Source organism: Jaculus jaculus, chromosome 9 (assembly GCF_020740685.1).
Source record: "Jaculus jaculus isolate mJacJac1 chromosome 9, mJacJac1.mat.Y.cur, whole genome shotgun sequence".
Taxonomy (NCBI): Eukaryota; Metazoa; Chordata; class Mammalia; order Rodentia; family Dipodidae; genus Jaculus; species Jaculus jaculus.
In genome coordinates, this window is record NC_059110.1 from 105,989,239 (window position 1) to 106,005,073 (window position 15,835).

Sequence of the window (15,835 nt, forward strand, 5' to 3'; positions counted from 1 at the left end):
AGTGCCCAACAGGGTTAGAGCACAAGTGAGTTTATCGTGTCACCTGGAATGGTGGTGGATGTGCTACTTCCTCGTTGACAAAAGCACCTTCTGGAGGAAGGGTTTGTTTGGGCTTACAATTCAAGGGGATCTAGTCCATCATGGCAAGGAAAGTGAAGCAACTGGTTATACTCAAGTTGCAGTCAGAAAGCACACAGCTGAATGAATGAATGCTAGTGCTTAGCTGGCTCTGTCATTTGTATGCAGTCTAGGATGCCCAGACATGGAATGGCACCACTTATATCTATGTGGGTCTTCCCATCTCAATTACCTGTTTAGAAAATTCTTCATATCACACAATCCTTCACAGATACACCCAGAGATGTGTTTTCATGGGGATTCTAAATCCTGTCACATTGGCAGCCAGCATCAACCATCACAATGGTATATGCCTATAATCCTAGTACTTGGAAGATAAAACGCAGGAAGATCAGAAATTCATGGTCATCCGGAGCTACATATTGTGTTCAAGGCTAGCCTTGGTTACAGGAAATTCTGTATCAAAAATTTAAAAAGCCGGGCATGGTGGCACACACTTTTCATGCCAGCACTTGGGAGGCAGAGATAGGAGGATCACCATGAGTTTAAGGCTACCTTGAGACTAAATAGTGAATTCCAAGTCAGCCTGAGCTAGAGTGAGACCCTACCTCAGAAAACAATAAGTAAATAAATAAAGTCATGCTTGCTCTAGCAGCACATATTGCAACAATACGGAGAAGATAGCACGGCCCCTGTGCAAGTATGACGGGCAAATTCATGAAGTATTGCATATTTTTGCAGCCATAAGAAAATCTTTTGTATTTTTTTTTTTTAGCTAACACAAAAAATGGGGGCTGGAGAGATGGCTTAGCGGTTAAGCGCTTGCCTGTGAAGCCTAAGGACCCCAGTTCGAGGCTCAGTTCCCCAGGTCCCACGTTAGCCAGATGCACAAGGGGGCGCATGCATCTGGAGTTCGTTTGCAGAGGCTGGAAGCCCTGGCGCACCCATTCTCTCTCTCTCCCTCTATCTGTCTTTCTCTCTGTGTCTGTCGCTCTCAAATAAATAAATAAAAAATGAACAAAAAATATTTTTTTAAAAAATGGGGCTGGAGAGATGGCTTAGCAGTTAAGTGCTTGCCTGTGAGGCCTAAGGACCCTGAGAGGCTTGATTTCCCCAGTACCCACATAAACCAGATGCACAAGGTGGCACATGTATCTGGAGTTTGTTTGCAGTGCCTGGAGGCCCTAGTGCACCTATTCTCTCTCTCTCTCTCTCTCTCTCTCTCTCTCTCGCCCTCCCTCCCTCCCTTCCCCCCCTCGTAAATAAATAAAAATAAAATTTAAAACAAAAAATGTTGTGTGGTTGGAGACAAGCCTTCCCTGAGGCACTGGTGAGGTCAGCCTTTCTTCCACTAGTGGAAATGGGCTGGGCTGTTACATAGCATCTGATAAAATTATGTACCCATAGTGTAGTAGTCCCAGTGATCTTTTTGTAGTGTCTATTAAAGTTAAACTGAGAAAAATAAGTAAATAAATAAAGTTAGACTGGGCATGGTGCCACAAGCCTTTAATCCCAGAACTCAGAAGGTAGGCACAGGAGGATTGCTATGAGTTCAAGGCCAGCCTGGAACTACATAGTGAATTCCAGGTCTAGAGCTAGACCCTATCTCAAACAAATAATTTTTAAAAAGTTTATTATATCATCTAAAATCTGAGCATTCATGTGTTGAGTTACCTATATGAATTTTAATATTATGTTAATTTTAAATAAACTGCTACTTAAACCAGTTGTGTTTTTTTAGGTTACACAAAACTTCCTTTTAAATGGTTTGACTACCTCAGGGAAACTGGCTCCATTGCAGCACCAGTAAAACTATTTAATAAGGTAAATTTAAATGGTGATAATAGCATTTTGGATACACAAATGTAAATTGTTATTTGATCAAAATGTCTTTGCCTTGGATTAGAACTATTAATGAATATTAAATAAATAAAGCAATAGAACATGAATGTTTTTCTTAGGAAAAGAATCTTGCTTGTTCATAAACTTTCATTTTTAATCTGAGTAAAATGAAAATCAGTACTTACTAGTTTTTAAATGCTTTTTCTTCCTAATGTTTTCATAATTAAAAAGTTTCTGGGAAGTCAGGCGTGGTGGATTATGCCTTTAATCCCAATACTCGGGAGGCAGAGGCCATGAGTTCAAGGCTTAGACTCCATAGTGAATTCCAGGTCAGCCTGGGCTAGAACGAGACCCTACCTCAAAAAAACAGCAACAACAAAAAAGATAAACCAATTTTTTAAAGTATGTTATTTAGCTTCACTGTTTTTCTTTGTTCTCTTGATGGTAGTAGCCTTGTGCATGCATGTTTCTGTACATAAATCTTAATGTTTTGTTTCTCTGTGTCAGGATGTTCCAAATCATGGATTTCGTGTAGGAATGAAATTAGAAGCGGTAGATCTTATGGAGCCACGCTTAATATGTGTAGCCACAGTTACTCGAATTATTCATCGACTCTTGAGGATACATTTTGATGGATGGGAAGAAGAATATGATCAGTGGGTAGACTGTGAGTCCCCTGACCTCTATCCTGTAGGGTGGTGTCAATTAACTGGATATCAACTACAGCCTCCAGCATCACAGTGTAAGTTGCTATACAGAAAAAGTGTCCTTTTATAAAAGTCAGCAATCCTCCAGAGGACTATCTCACATGAATCATCTTGTGAGCTCACAGGACAAGAAATATACCTGTGTCTGATTGGTTGCCAGGTAAGATACCAAGATTCAACAACAGTATCACAGAATCTGACCTAGAATAACAGCAGTCACCAAAAAAACTCCATTACTGTTTTGATTTGAGTTAAAATTACAGCCTAAAAAAAATTCTTCTTATAGTGGGTGTGATGGCACATGCCTTCAATCCTAACATTTGGGAGGCAGAGGTAAGAGGATTGCCATGAGTTGAAGGCCACCCTGAGAATACAGTGAATTCCAGATCAGCCTGGGCTAGAATGAAACCCTACCTCAAAAAAACAAAAATAATAAATAAATAAATAAACAAGTTCTTCTTGTGTAAATGTGTTGAGTAAGTAGTAGACTCCTGCCTGGTGCAGAATCACGTGGTTTTGTGAGAGCCCGTCTACCCTTCCAAAGTTGCATGTACTTGGTAAGCTTAAGAAAAGGCATCTAAGTTGTATCTAGAATTGTAAGCAGTTCTCTGGTACCAATTTTCCCTTTTATTTTTCAGCATCAAGAGAAAACCAATCAGCTTCATCAAAACAGAAGAAAAAGGCTAAGTCCCAGCAATACAAAGGACACAAGAAAAGTGGGTCACCATGTGATATTTGCATACATTTTCTAATTATTAACCAGTTGGGGTCACAGTGTTCTTGCATAGACAAATACATTCCTGTGAGAATGGATGCTTGTGTATTATACTTAAAGGTGCAGTATGACATAAAAGGCAAACCTTGTCAGTAATGGGAAAACTTTGGATTGACAGAAATGATTACTCTGGAAGTTAAAGCACACATGATAAAGAATAGGGCCTGAGAATGGTTCTTGAAATAATATGTAAACCTACCAAAAGTTACTCCATTTTTAACTTTGTCTAATAAAGCAAAAAAAGGCATATTATGCTTATAGTAGACTTAGAGCCTAATAAACCTCCCTAGAAAGTAAAATTTCTAGAATGATCCTTATAAGGAATCTAACTAATAAAGAAACTTAATCCTTTCTATACTATATTGTTTCATACAATGAATGATGGCTGGCATTAGTCACAGTAATATAAAATATGTTGACAGCTATATTTGATTGTTTAAAGAATATTTTCCCTCTGGGCATGGTGTCACACACCTTTACTCCCAGCACTCAGGTGGCAGAGGTAGGATTGCTGTGAGTTTGAGGCCACCCTAAGACTACATAGTGAATTCCAGGTCAGCCTGGACCAGAGTGAGACCCTACCTCAAAAAAACAAAAAAATATATATATAAATTTTTTTAATATATATATCCCCCCCCCCACTATAGATAGCCACAGGTTTCTCTGTACATCAAACTTGTCAGAATATTTCATTCTAGGCTGGGTGTGGTAGCGTACACCTTTGATCCCAGCACTCGGGAGAAAGAGGTAGGAGGATCGCCGTGAGTTCAGGGCCACTCTGAGACTTGTTAGCCTGGGATAGAGTGAGACTCTACCTCGAAGAAAGGAAGGAAGGAAGGAAGGAAGGAAGGAATTTCATTCTAAAATAAGGTTATTTTTATTTTCATTTAAAAATGCTTTTGTAATATTAAAGTACCTAAGTATCAACTAGCCAATTTCTGGCTAACTTGCCATATGTTTAGTGCTAATCTGTCTCATTAGTAAGGCAAGTAGCACAAGAAATCTCTTGATTTTAGTTTAATATTTTTATTTATCTGCAAGGAATGAGAGAGAATGGGTGTGCCAGGGCCTCTTGCCTCTGCAAGCAAACTCTAGACACATGTGCCATTTTGTACATCTGGCTTTATGTGGGTACTGGGAAATTGAACCCAGACCTCTAGCCTCTGCAGGCAAGCTCCTTAACCACGGAACATTTATACTTCTTTTTACATGAGAAACTTAAAGACTCTTAATTGGTATAATGGTGCTTTGAAAAGTAAGTTTCCTGCCTGCCTGAAACCCCAGCTAGTCTCATATTAATTGTGCCTTCATGTAGACAGAGAGCTTCTCTCTTGCCCTGTCTTCTGTGCGTAGGTACCACCCACAGACCCAGAATCATTTTATCTGTCCACTGCTTGGTAGAACAACTGTTTATGTCAATGGATTTCAGAGAGCACTGCCAGACCATTGGGAGATTAGAGTGCACTCAAACTTATCTGTATGCTCATAGGAAGAATTCATTCCCCTGTGGGTTTCATGACACTAAAGTGCAGCAGGTGTGATTAGCTTTCTAGAAAGCAAATTTAACAGTCTCGTTTAAACTTCTTATTTAACAAGACTTTGAAATTTCAGAATTTTTTTTCCCTAAGACACTGAATTAACAGTGGTTTTTATCCAGGCATGGTGAGTGATATGTGGCTGTAATCTGACATTTACAAAGAATAATAGAATTTGGAATTTAAGGTCATCCTTGATTTTATAACAAGTTTGAGGCTAGCCTGGGCTACATAAGACCATTTCAAGAAGTGGTGTGTGTGTGTGTGTGTGTGTGTGTGTGTGTGTGTGTGTGTGTGTGTTTTCAGGTGTTTTAGGGTTGTGCTACAGAATGAGACCCTTTATCAAAAACAAGTTTTAAGAAAACAGAAGCTAAGTGTGGTGGTGTGCATCTTTAATCCCAGCACTTGGGGGGCAGATACAGAAGAATCACTGTGAGGCCATCCTGAGACTATGTAATGAATTCCAGGTCAGCCTATGCTACGGATAGACTCTACCTCAAAAAAGAGGGGTGGGGCTGGCTGGGTGTGGTGGCGCATGCCTTTAATGCCAGCACTGGGAGGCAGAGGTAGGAGGATCACCTTGAGTTCAAGGCCACCACCTTAGACTACGAAGTGAATTCCAGGTCAGCCTTAACTAGAGTGAGACCCTACCTCGAAGAAAAGGGGGCTGCAGCTGGAAAGATGATTTAGCACTTAAGGCACTTGCCTGTGAAGTCTAAGAATCCAAATTTGATTCCCCAGGACCACCGTAAGGCAGGTGCACAAAGTGGTGCATGCATCTGGAGGTCGTTTGGAGTGTCAAGAGGCCCTGATGCACCCATTCTCTCTATCTGCCTTTCTTTCTCTTTCTCTCTCTCCAATAATAAAGAGAATATTTTTTTAAGCATTTTCAAAAAGGAAATTGTAAAACTGGGCATGGTGGTACATGCCTTTAATCTCAGCACTCGGAGGCAGAGGTAGGACAATCACTATGAGTTCAAGGCCACCCTGAGACTACAAAATTAATTCCAGGTCAACCTGGGCCAGATTGAGACCCTACCTTGAAAAACTGAAAAAAGAAAATAAGAAAGAAATTGTAGCATTGTATTGAGAAGGGGCAGTTTTTATTCTTGTTTGTTTTTCCTATTACCAAACAGTAACTCATGCCAGTAATCCAAGCTCTCAGGGAACTGCAGCAGTAGGACTGCTACGATTTCAAGGCCAGCCTGGGCAGAGAGAGGAATAGGGAAGAGAGAGAGAACAAAAAAAGTCTTGCATAGTGGCACACACCTTTTAATCCCAGCACAGAGACAGAGGTAGGAGGATTGATGTGATTTCAACTGAGACTACAAAGTGAGTTACAGGTCAGTCTGGGCTAAAGCAAGACTCTACCTCAAAAAACCAAGCAAAGAAAAAGAGAGGGGGGGAGAAAGAGAAATCTTTCCTACAAAACTTGTTAACAAAGTAAGAAAATTTGGGTTTAGAAACCTAAATCATCCATGGCAGGCAAACTTGTCAGTGGCAGTAGGCTACTAACCCTTATTATTGTCTCAAAATGGACTGGCAGGTTATTATGCTCTGGTTCCATTGTGAGCTCTGTGGTCTTTTTGCATTGAAAGTTCTTCACCATGTTCTTTGGTAGTCTTTATTGTTCACAGAAATAAGACAGTCGATGGGCTGCATTGCCTTGCTTGGTGAATAAGGACTTTGTGCTATAAAGGAATAGTTATTAACTGAAACCTTCGAAAATAGGAGTAATGTTTTACCAAGAGGCTTTCCAATCTCACAAGCCTGTTCCAGACCAGTTTTAAAATTTCAGTTTTCAGGGCCTACTTGAGTGATAGGAGTTGGAGATATTTCCTTGTGTTTTACCTCTCACTCTACTTAGAAAGTCTTAATTGTTCACTGCACATGATTTTGGCCTGGCAGTTGAAAGCTGAATGTGAGCTCACTAGAACTTAGCTTCTATATTCATTTTATGTAGGAATATTGCTGACAAATTTATCTCTTTTTTTCTGAAACATAACTGATTACTCTTCCTGGGTCATTGTATACTTAGGTGTAAAATAGATTGTTACTTGCAGCAAGAAAGATATGTAAGTATTCTTGAGTTTATAAGCTGAACAAAGCACTGCAGGTGGTGTTTCATTTTTTACAAAATTCAAAGTATATTATAGCTTGGTAAAAGCATTTTATTAAGTCAAAGAAGGCTTGTGTTTGCTATTGAACCTATGACAAATTTACATAAACAAATTTGTCTCAAAAAATGAGGTTGAAAAAAAATGAGATTGAGGGCTGAGAAGATAACTTGGTGCGCATGAACATGAGGGCCTAAGTTCAGATCCCTAGCGTCCATGTAAAAGCGAAGTATGGTGGTACTCACCTACAATCCCAGTGCTGGGAGGCAAAGACAGGAGGATCCCCAGGAATTGCTGGTTAACCAGTCTTACCAAATCAGTGAACCCAGGTACAGTGAAGTAGGTGTGGTGACACATTTAATCCCAGCACTTGGTAGGCTGAGGTAGGAAGATCCATGTAAAGTCAAGACCAACCTGGGCTTAGAGTGCCTCAAAAAATACATACCAAGCATGGCGGTGCACACCTTTAATCCCAGCACTTGGGAGGCACAGGTAGGAGGATGGCCATGAGTTCAAGGCCACCCTGAGACTATATTGTAGTGAATTCCAGGTCAGCCTGAGCTAGAGTGAGACCCTACCTCAGAAAACCAAGAAATAGATTAGGCGTAGAGCAATTGAGGAAAACCGTGACATTGACCTCTAGCCTCCACACACACAGGTTGAGAAGCTGAGCATGATGGTACATGGCCTTTAATCCCAGCACTCAGGAGGCAAAGGTAGGGGGATCACCATAAACTCAAGGCCACTCTGAGACTACATAATTAATTCCAGGTCAGCCTGAGATAGAGTGAAACCCTACCTTGAAAAAACAAACCAAAAAAAAAAAGATTGAGAAAGCCAGGTATGGTGATCTATTATTCCAGCATTTGGGAGATACATGGTGGAGGATCAGGAACTCAAGCCCAGCCTTGGCTACATGAGGTCCTGTCTCCAAGTAAATAAGATTAGCCGGGTATGGTGGCACACGCCTTTAATCCCAGCACACAGGAGACAGAGGTAGGAGGATCACCATAACTTCAAGGCCACCCTGGGCCAGTGAGACCCTACCTCAAAAAACCAAAATAAATAAATGTGCAGGCAGGGCTGAATAGATGGCTTAGTGATTAAGGCACTTGCCTGCAAAGCTAAGGACTCAGGTTGGCTCCCCAGAACCCATGTAAGGCAGATGCACAAAGGTGATGCATGTGCACAGGTGGCCCACACATCTGGAGTTCATTTGCAGTAACTAAGGCCCTGCTTGCCAGTTTCTTTCTTTTTCTCTCCCTTCTTTCCTCCCCCCATTAAAAATAAATGTGCAGGGGCTAGAGAGATGGCTTAGCAGTTAAGGCACATGCCTACGAAGCCTGAGGACCCAGGTTCAATTGTCCATGTCCCACATAAGCCAGACGCACATGGTGGTGCATGCATCTGGAGTTTGTTTGCAGTGGCTAGAGGCTCTGGTGCACCCATTCTCATTCTCTTTCCCTTTCTCTCTGTTTCTAATAAGTAAATAAAAATAAATCTTTTTAAAAAAGAAAAGTGCAGGCAATGCCCAGCATGGTGGCTCATGGCTTTAATCCCAGCAGACTGAGTAGGATTACCATGAATTCAAGGCCAGCCTGAACTATAGAGTGAGTCCAGGTCAGCCTGGACTCAAGACAACAAACAACATAAAAAGTACAAGCAATAAGTGGAGCTTTGAATTTAGAAGTGCTTTTCAGAATCACAGTTGTGCTCTGGATATATGGTTAACTAAAACTGAGGTGAACATGTTGGGTATCAAATTTCTGCTACCCAGATAATACATGTAAAGCTGTTGAGGTTTAATCTTTCCATTAAAAAAGAAACAGTAGTTAGACTTACGTAGCCAAGGAATGGTACCCTCCAAGTTTTGAATTAGATGTGCAGCTCAGTGATAAAGAACTTGCTTAACATGAGACTGTTGATGCCTAGCACTACAAGGGGGAGGGGGCAACCTGCCCTCTCTGCCATTGGCTTTTCACTTAGTTCTCAAACTTACTTTTTTTTTTTTTTTGAAGAAAATAATCCAGCTGTTCTCCAACTGCTGTCTGTAGTTCGTTTTGTTTTAAGTTTGAGGATCAGGACTAGGATTATGATGAGACCCTGAGAGTATGGACACATTTGCAGCTCCACCTACCCCCTAACAAGTGTATGTCCTGCATACATACACCTTGTTTTCAGAAATACACCCTTAAATACTCAGTTCTCTTTGCAATGTCCTTTGCAACCCACTCTCCCTAGTTTTACAATGCACTTTTCTTACCACGCACGTAAGTCAAATCTTACTTCAGTCTGAATTGATGTTTAGAGAGGAAGATGCCAGTTGGGAAGAAGCCTGTCAGTTTGTCGAGCCTGCCAATGACAGGCGGGGTGCGGAGGAGCTTCTCTGGGGACGAAGAGTTGACTCCTCCTCCATATCGAACCCTGCCAGCACAGACAGCCCCGGAGGCCTTCCCACCTCCCAGCACTAGCCGAGAGTTCAGGCCCAGCCTCAAAACAGGTAACTAGTCACAAGAGAACCACAGGTACTACAGAGGGTCAAGTGCTGGGCAGGGTGGTGGGAGACAGAAACATGGTCTGGCATGATAGGTGCTGACTCACTGAAGTTTTTGTTTTTTTTTTTTTTTTTTAATTGTTGTTTTGTTTTCTTTTGTTTTTTCTTTTAACTACAAAAATTCATTCTCACTAGTCCTTGATAGTCACTTCACTAAAACGAGTCATAACAGAAGAAGTTTTTGTGGTTAGGAATACTTGTGAGTTTCAAGTCAGGGTAAATTTGGCATGGCATTGTGAGACAACTTCTGATCTTTCATGCTTTCATTTAAATAGTTCAACATTTTACATTGTAGAATTCTTTTTGATTGGATTTGGGGAAGAGCTATAGGCCTGAGGAGTCTATCTGAGTAATCATGTTGATAAATAAGGCTTTGTTCATAACATTCCACTGTGTCTCATTCATGGAAAGGATGTGTTGAATTGGAATGATTTTGGTTGGGGTAGTAATGTTTACCATAATTTTAGCTGAATAACAGATATGGAAATATGGTACCTATACAATCTTATTTCCACACTTTCAGGTTTCTTTATAAATAGTAATAATTATGTAAATGACATTTACTTTGAGGTTAATCAATTAGGCCATGGTAGTAGACTAAAAGAAAACAACAGAAAGTTTTGCCCTTTCTCATCGTTAAAACATAGTTCACTTTCATATGGTAACTTTAGACGTGAATCCAGCTCATGTAACTTCAAACCAAGTTTGTATCTGCTTGTCATATTCAACAATAGCTTAACTATTGCTTTTAAGCTAAATTGTTTACTGATGAGCATTCTTTAAAATGCTTCTGTAGGTTAAAAACCTAGGTAGGACTCGTGCCTATCTGTTTTCTTCTCTCTGTTTACTAATATGCTTGTGCCTGGAGATTGTTGGCCTCTTATTTTTTTCCCCTCAATTTAGGATGGGCTCCTTAACTTCTACAGCTCTAACAGTTATGTGAGATTATCTTACTACTCTCCAACCTATTTTTCTGACAGTACTTTCATGTCCTTATACCTAGGAGAAATTTCAATATTTATTTTACATGAAAAACAAATTAGGATCACAAATGCAAAGTTTTGGCCAAATGTGGCACACACCAGTAATTCCAGCACTCAAGAAATAAAGGCTAAGAATCAGGATTTGAGGTCAGCCTCCTGTGAGAGCCTGGCTTTAAGATAACAATACTACCTGCTTTTTAATTTAGTAACCTTGAAAGTTTATCTAAAGAACATTGTATTTCATTTTTAACTTCATTCTTTTCATTCCAGCTGCTTTATGATGAAAATAGTCTTCTTTGACCTAATTAAATATGAACACTAGGAGTTCTGAATAGATCTGAATTTTTAATAGATTTTTGGTGCATTTTCTTTAAACTGGTTAAGCTTGAAGGCATAATTTGTGTTTTGTGAGAGATTCTGATTCATGTTTACATGTTGAACTTGACTTCTGAGATTGGCAAAATGCAAGAATTTAGACAAAAACCACATGGCCTCCAACCTCCTTCTTCCAATAGTATGTCATGTCTTCTGAGCTGAGGGTGTGCCTTGTGGGACTTGGTGTGATTTGACTCTGGTGAACCTGTAGGAACTGCACTGTTGCCTTCACATCTGAATGCTGTGGTTTAATTAGGTGTTTAGATTTTATTACTCATGGGCTTTGTAGCTGAGAAAAATGTCATTTCCATCCATTTATCTCTTGAAATGTTAGTGATTAGTGTCAGTAAATTGACTTCCTATTAGTTTTAAAAACAAATAAGGAAATTTTGCATTTGTATAGAAAGTAACATTCAGTCACAGGATCTATTATATTTCATCCATCATTCATTGAGAATTAGACCTGGAAAGAAGAAATGATACCAGATAGGCTTTATTTTAGATTCCATGAAAAATTAAAACATTCCACATCTGAATGACTGTTTCATCTTTACCTTGAGTGATTTTTAAGTATATCATTTCCATATTTTAACATGATTCTAATCCAGAATTTTGTTGTTAGCTACAGATGAATACAGCTTTAGGATGTGCCTTAGAACCTCAGCTTATCTACCTTACATTAAAAACACATCTGTTTGAATGGAACATGTTTGATCCTGAAGCACAGTAATTTCCATTCATTAGCCATCTAATCATCATATAACTATATCGTTTCAACCTTTTATTGTGGGTACTGCACCTTTAATGAAACTTTGGTTTTGTTTTTCATGTATTTATTTTTGTGGTGTTGTTAAGATGTCCCTAACTCTTAATGTATGTTGGTTAAATTTGAACAATGATTATTATATATTTGATATTCTTCAGTATGATAGCATTTTTATTAAGCAAAGAAGGGAAGAAGTACACTTTTGCTTGTTTTGTGTTTGTTTTACTTAGAACAATGTTTGTTTTGCTTTTATATTCCCTTCCTTTTGTCTTTGTACTATTGAGTTTTTCACCAATATCAAAACAAGTACCAAAGTAAGATGAGGGCAAGAGAGGTGGCTTAATGGGTAAAGCCACTTGCTTGCAAAGTATGATGAGATGAATTGTCATTCCTCCAAAAGATTATTCCAAAAAATCAGAAGCCTAGGATTTTGTTTTGTCTTATTCATCTGGCCATGTAGTACATAGCCCAGGCTAGCCTCAAATTCAAGACGTATAAAGCCTCTCGACTACTGGGATTACGGGTGTGTGCCACCATACCTTCACGCCATTATATTTTAAAGTAATTATCTGTAATTAAATTCAGAACATAAGGCCTGGAAAACATAGTGTAGTGGTAGAGTACTTACCTAGCCTATGCAAAACAGTACCCTCTCTAGTACCACAAAGATAAATGAATAAAGCAATGCTGGTTGTGGGTGTCACCATGCTGTTGAGGGATAGAAGGACTATAAGTTCCGGGCCAGCCTGGACAACCTAGCAAGACCTTGTTTCAAATTTAAAAAACAAAAATTTGAGGGCATAGCTCAGTGCTGGAACACTTTCTTCCAAGGCAAAAGACCCTGGCTTCAATCCCCAAAGCCACAAAAAGAAAACAAAGCCAGGACAAATACTCTGGAGTCCTAATTCTTAGAAATTGACTTTTTCTTTCCCAGTCTATACAGTTTGCAATTTATATTTTACATGCAGTAGTCTCCCTTTATCCAAAGATGGCACGTTCCAAAGCTCCACCATGGGCAGTACTGAACTACATACTTCATAAACAGATAATAAACCTAGAATAAAATTATGTTACAAATTGACCACATTAATATATTGAAAAACAGAAATGGTGCACAAAGGTACTTGCTTGCAAAGCCTGCCAGGCTAGGATTAATTCCCCAGTACCCACATAAAGCTAGACGCACAAAATGTAGTATGTGTATCTGAAGTCCATTTGCAGCAGTAAGAGGCTCTGGGGTGCCCACACACATAAATAAATAAAGCTATTTTAAAAAGAAATTGGGGCTGGAGAGATGGCTTAGCAGTTAAGGCTCTTGCCTGCAAAGCCTAAGGACCCAGGTTCTATTCTCCAGGTCCCATGTAAGCCATATGCACATGGTGGCACACGCTTCTGGAGTTTGTTTGCAGTAGCTAGAGGCACTGGTGTGCCCATTCTCACTCTCTGTCTCTAATAAATAAGTAAATAATCATAAAATTTTAAAAAAGAAATTTAAAACCAGCTTGTTATGCTAACTCACTTCTAATCCCAGCATTATGGAGGCTGAGGTAGATAGATTTTGAGGCCAGCCAAATCTGCAGGTCATCCTAAACTAGAGTGAGAACTGTCTCAAAAAAGAAAAAAAAAAGCTGGGCATTGTGGCACACACCTTTAATCCCAGCACTCAGGAAGCAGAGCTAGTAGGATCACCATGAGTTCGAGGCCAGCCTGAGATTATATAGTGAATTTCAGGTCAGCCTGGGCTAGAGTGAGACCCTACCTCGAAAAACCAAAAAAGAAAGAAAGAAAGAGGGAGGAAAAGAAAGAAGGAAGGGAGATAGGGAAGGAAGGGAAGGTAAGAAGGGAAGGAAGGGAAGGGAAGATCGGCCATGGTGGCACACACCTTTAATCCCAGCACTCAGGAGGCAGAGGTAGGAAGATCACTGTGAGTTCAAGGCCACCCTGAGATTACATAGTGAATTCCAGGTCAGCCTGAGGTAGAGTGAAACCCTACCTCAAAAAAAAGATTAAAAACAATACATAATGACAGTGGGAAAACTAGCCAGGCATGGTGGTACACACCTGTGATCCCAGCACTTGGTGAGCAGTGGCAAGAAGATTGAGTTTAAGGCCAGCCTAGACTACAGGACAAAACCTTATCTCAAAAAACAAAAAAAAAAGAGTAAAGGCCAATTGTGGTATTTAATCCCAGCATTTGGGAGGCAGAGGTAGGATTGCTGTGAGTTTGAGGCCACCTTGAAGCTACATAGTATGTCAGCCTAGGCTAGAATGAGACCCTACTTTAAAAAAAAAAAAGGCAATAAATACTGTAGTTTACATGGGTATTGACCTAAAAGTGAGCATTTAATCATAATTTTAGTCAAATTAGTAAGCACAATTACCTTGAACATTCTGTAAGACACTCCATAGTGTCTAATGTGCAGTATTGTTCCTTTTCTGAGCATTCCTTAAAACTAGGCCTAAGGGGTAGAGCCCAGTGGTAGCATCCTTCCCTTGCAGAACCATAAGAGATGGGGACAGGGGATTAATTAAGTAGTGATATTTCTAGGATTTTGTTGTCATTGCCTTTTGCTCTTGGCAGTGCTGGGGGCCAAATATAACACCTCATGCATGCTAGACAAGCATGAACGCTGAGCTACATACACCCCAGCTCTCCAGGGTTCATCTTGACAGTTACTGAAGAAATATAGACGGCTTCTTAACTGTAAAGTTGGTAAAGCATGAAGACTAAAAGCAATATGGATATCCAGAAGACTCGGTAACTTCCCAAACCTCTCTGTCTCTCTTGTGCAGTGACACCATTGCAACTAAAGGAGGAGCTGCTAGATGGAGAAGATTATACCTTCCTCCAAGGAGCATCCGATCAGGAAAGCAATGGTTCTGCCAACTTCTACATCAAACAAGAGCCATGAGGTCGCTCAGAAACTACGGGCGGGAGGGGAAGAATTTTACACATGACTGATTTATAATCCATCCAGCTGTACAGTGGGCTAGATACTCTACTGGGACATTTTGCTAAACACAGAAAATTTCAGTTCCAGATTTTTCAGGTGGGTGGGGAAACTATTTTGGTGGGGGAATTTTTCAATTTATAAAGATGGACGATTTTTGTGTTGTATTTGAAGCTTTTGAAAGAATTTTGTAATATTTTCCAACTTTGGATTTATGTGCATTGTTAACAAGAACTGAAATTCTAACTTTTTTGGTAAGATTAAAGCTTAGGTAGCAGGATTGAAGGAAATAATTTAAGAAGGATATAGCTGTAAATGCAAAAGAACTGTCATTACAAATGAACCTTCTTGGTACCTTTTGGGAGATTTTGGGATTTTAGAAGCCAGGCCAGTCACATCTCCAGCTTCCTTTGCTGCGGAAATATGCAACTGAACCCCGCACGGAGGGCTCATCGCCATGTAGATCACGGAGGGGGTCACTAATGTACTTGCTGGCACTTTGTTGCAGCCCATTTAAATGTTTGTACAGAGATGTTTTCATTCTGTGAAAATTTATTTGGAGTTCTACATGAAAGTGGAAGAACTCTGGATAGTTTTATATGTTCTCTTTTAGTACAAAATGATTAAAATTATCCTAACACTAAAGTGTTAAACTGGAATGGTTGACAAAGGTATATAAGATCTCAGTCTACATGACACAGAGTGGGGAAAATGCAATATCATCCTAGTTTTATTGTTTTTCTCCCCACACACACAAAAAACAACTACAAAAGGGATTCTGCTCCATCTGTGAGATCTCAACTTGTTATAATAACCACACCTCAAAACAGATGTTCTGTATTACCAAGAGAATTAGATTAAAGATTGCACAAAACCAAAATAAGTTTAGATTTCAGAATCATTCCAGCTCCACTTTTAATTGTCCTGGATTTCTTAGAAAAGTGGTTTAAAAAGAGAATTTAATTTTTTTTAAATTGCATATATATATATATATATACTATATATATATATAAATTGCATATATATATATATATACTATATATATATATATATATAGTATGAATTGTCTTTAATTGTCAGAATTTATTTTACAATAACTGATTTGGACCATTTTGAACATTCCCTAATTTTAAAATTTACATGGCTTCCTTT

General features: G+C 39.4%; 1 protein-coding gene and 1 non-coding gene across 10 annotated transcripts in view; both read left to right on the top strand.

The window, feature by feature from the left end:
* The window catches only part of Mbtd1 (mbt domain containing 1), an 87,585-nt gene extending 71,952 nt beyond the window's left edge, over positions 1–15,633 (top strand). For 7 of the 9 annotated variants that reach the window (XM_045159302.1, XM_045159301.1, XM_045159306.1 and 4 more), the window contains 5 exons: positions 1,820–1,902; positions 2,428–2,662; positions 3,266–3,343; positions 9,363–9,554; positions 14,526–15,633. In XM_045159302.1, the coding sequence (XP_045015237.1) occupies positions 1,820–1,902; positions 2,428–2,662; positions 3,266–3,343; positions 9,363–9,554; positions 14,526–14,644 (707 nt within the window). In that variant the 3' untranslated portion in view covers positions 14,645–15,633. The remainder of the gene's footprint in view (positions 1–1,819; positions 1,903–2,427; positions 2,663–3,265; positions 3,344–9,362; positions 9,555–14,525) is intronic. The other 2 variants (XM_045159309.1, XM_045159310.1) reach the window with 1 other exon arrangement.
* LOC123463799 lies at positions 712–815 on the top strand. Its single transcript, XR_006639182.1, has one exon. It is a non-coding gene; the product is annotated as a U6 spliceosomal RNA (small nuclear RNA).
* Positions 15,634–15,835: the final 202 nt, after the last annotated feature.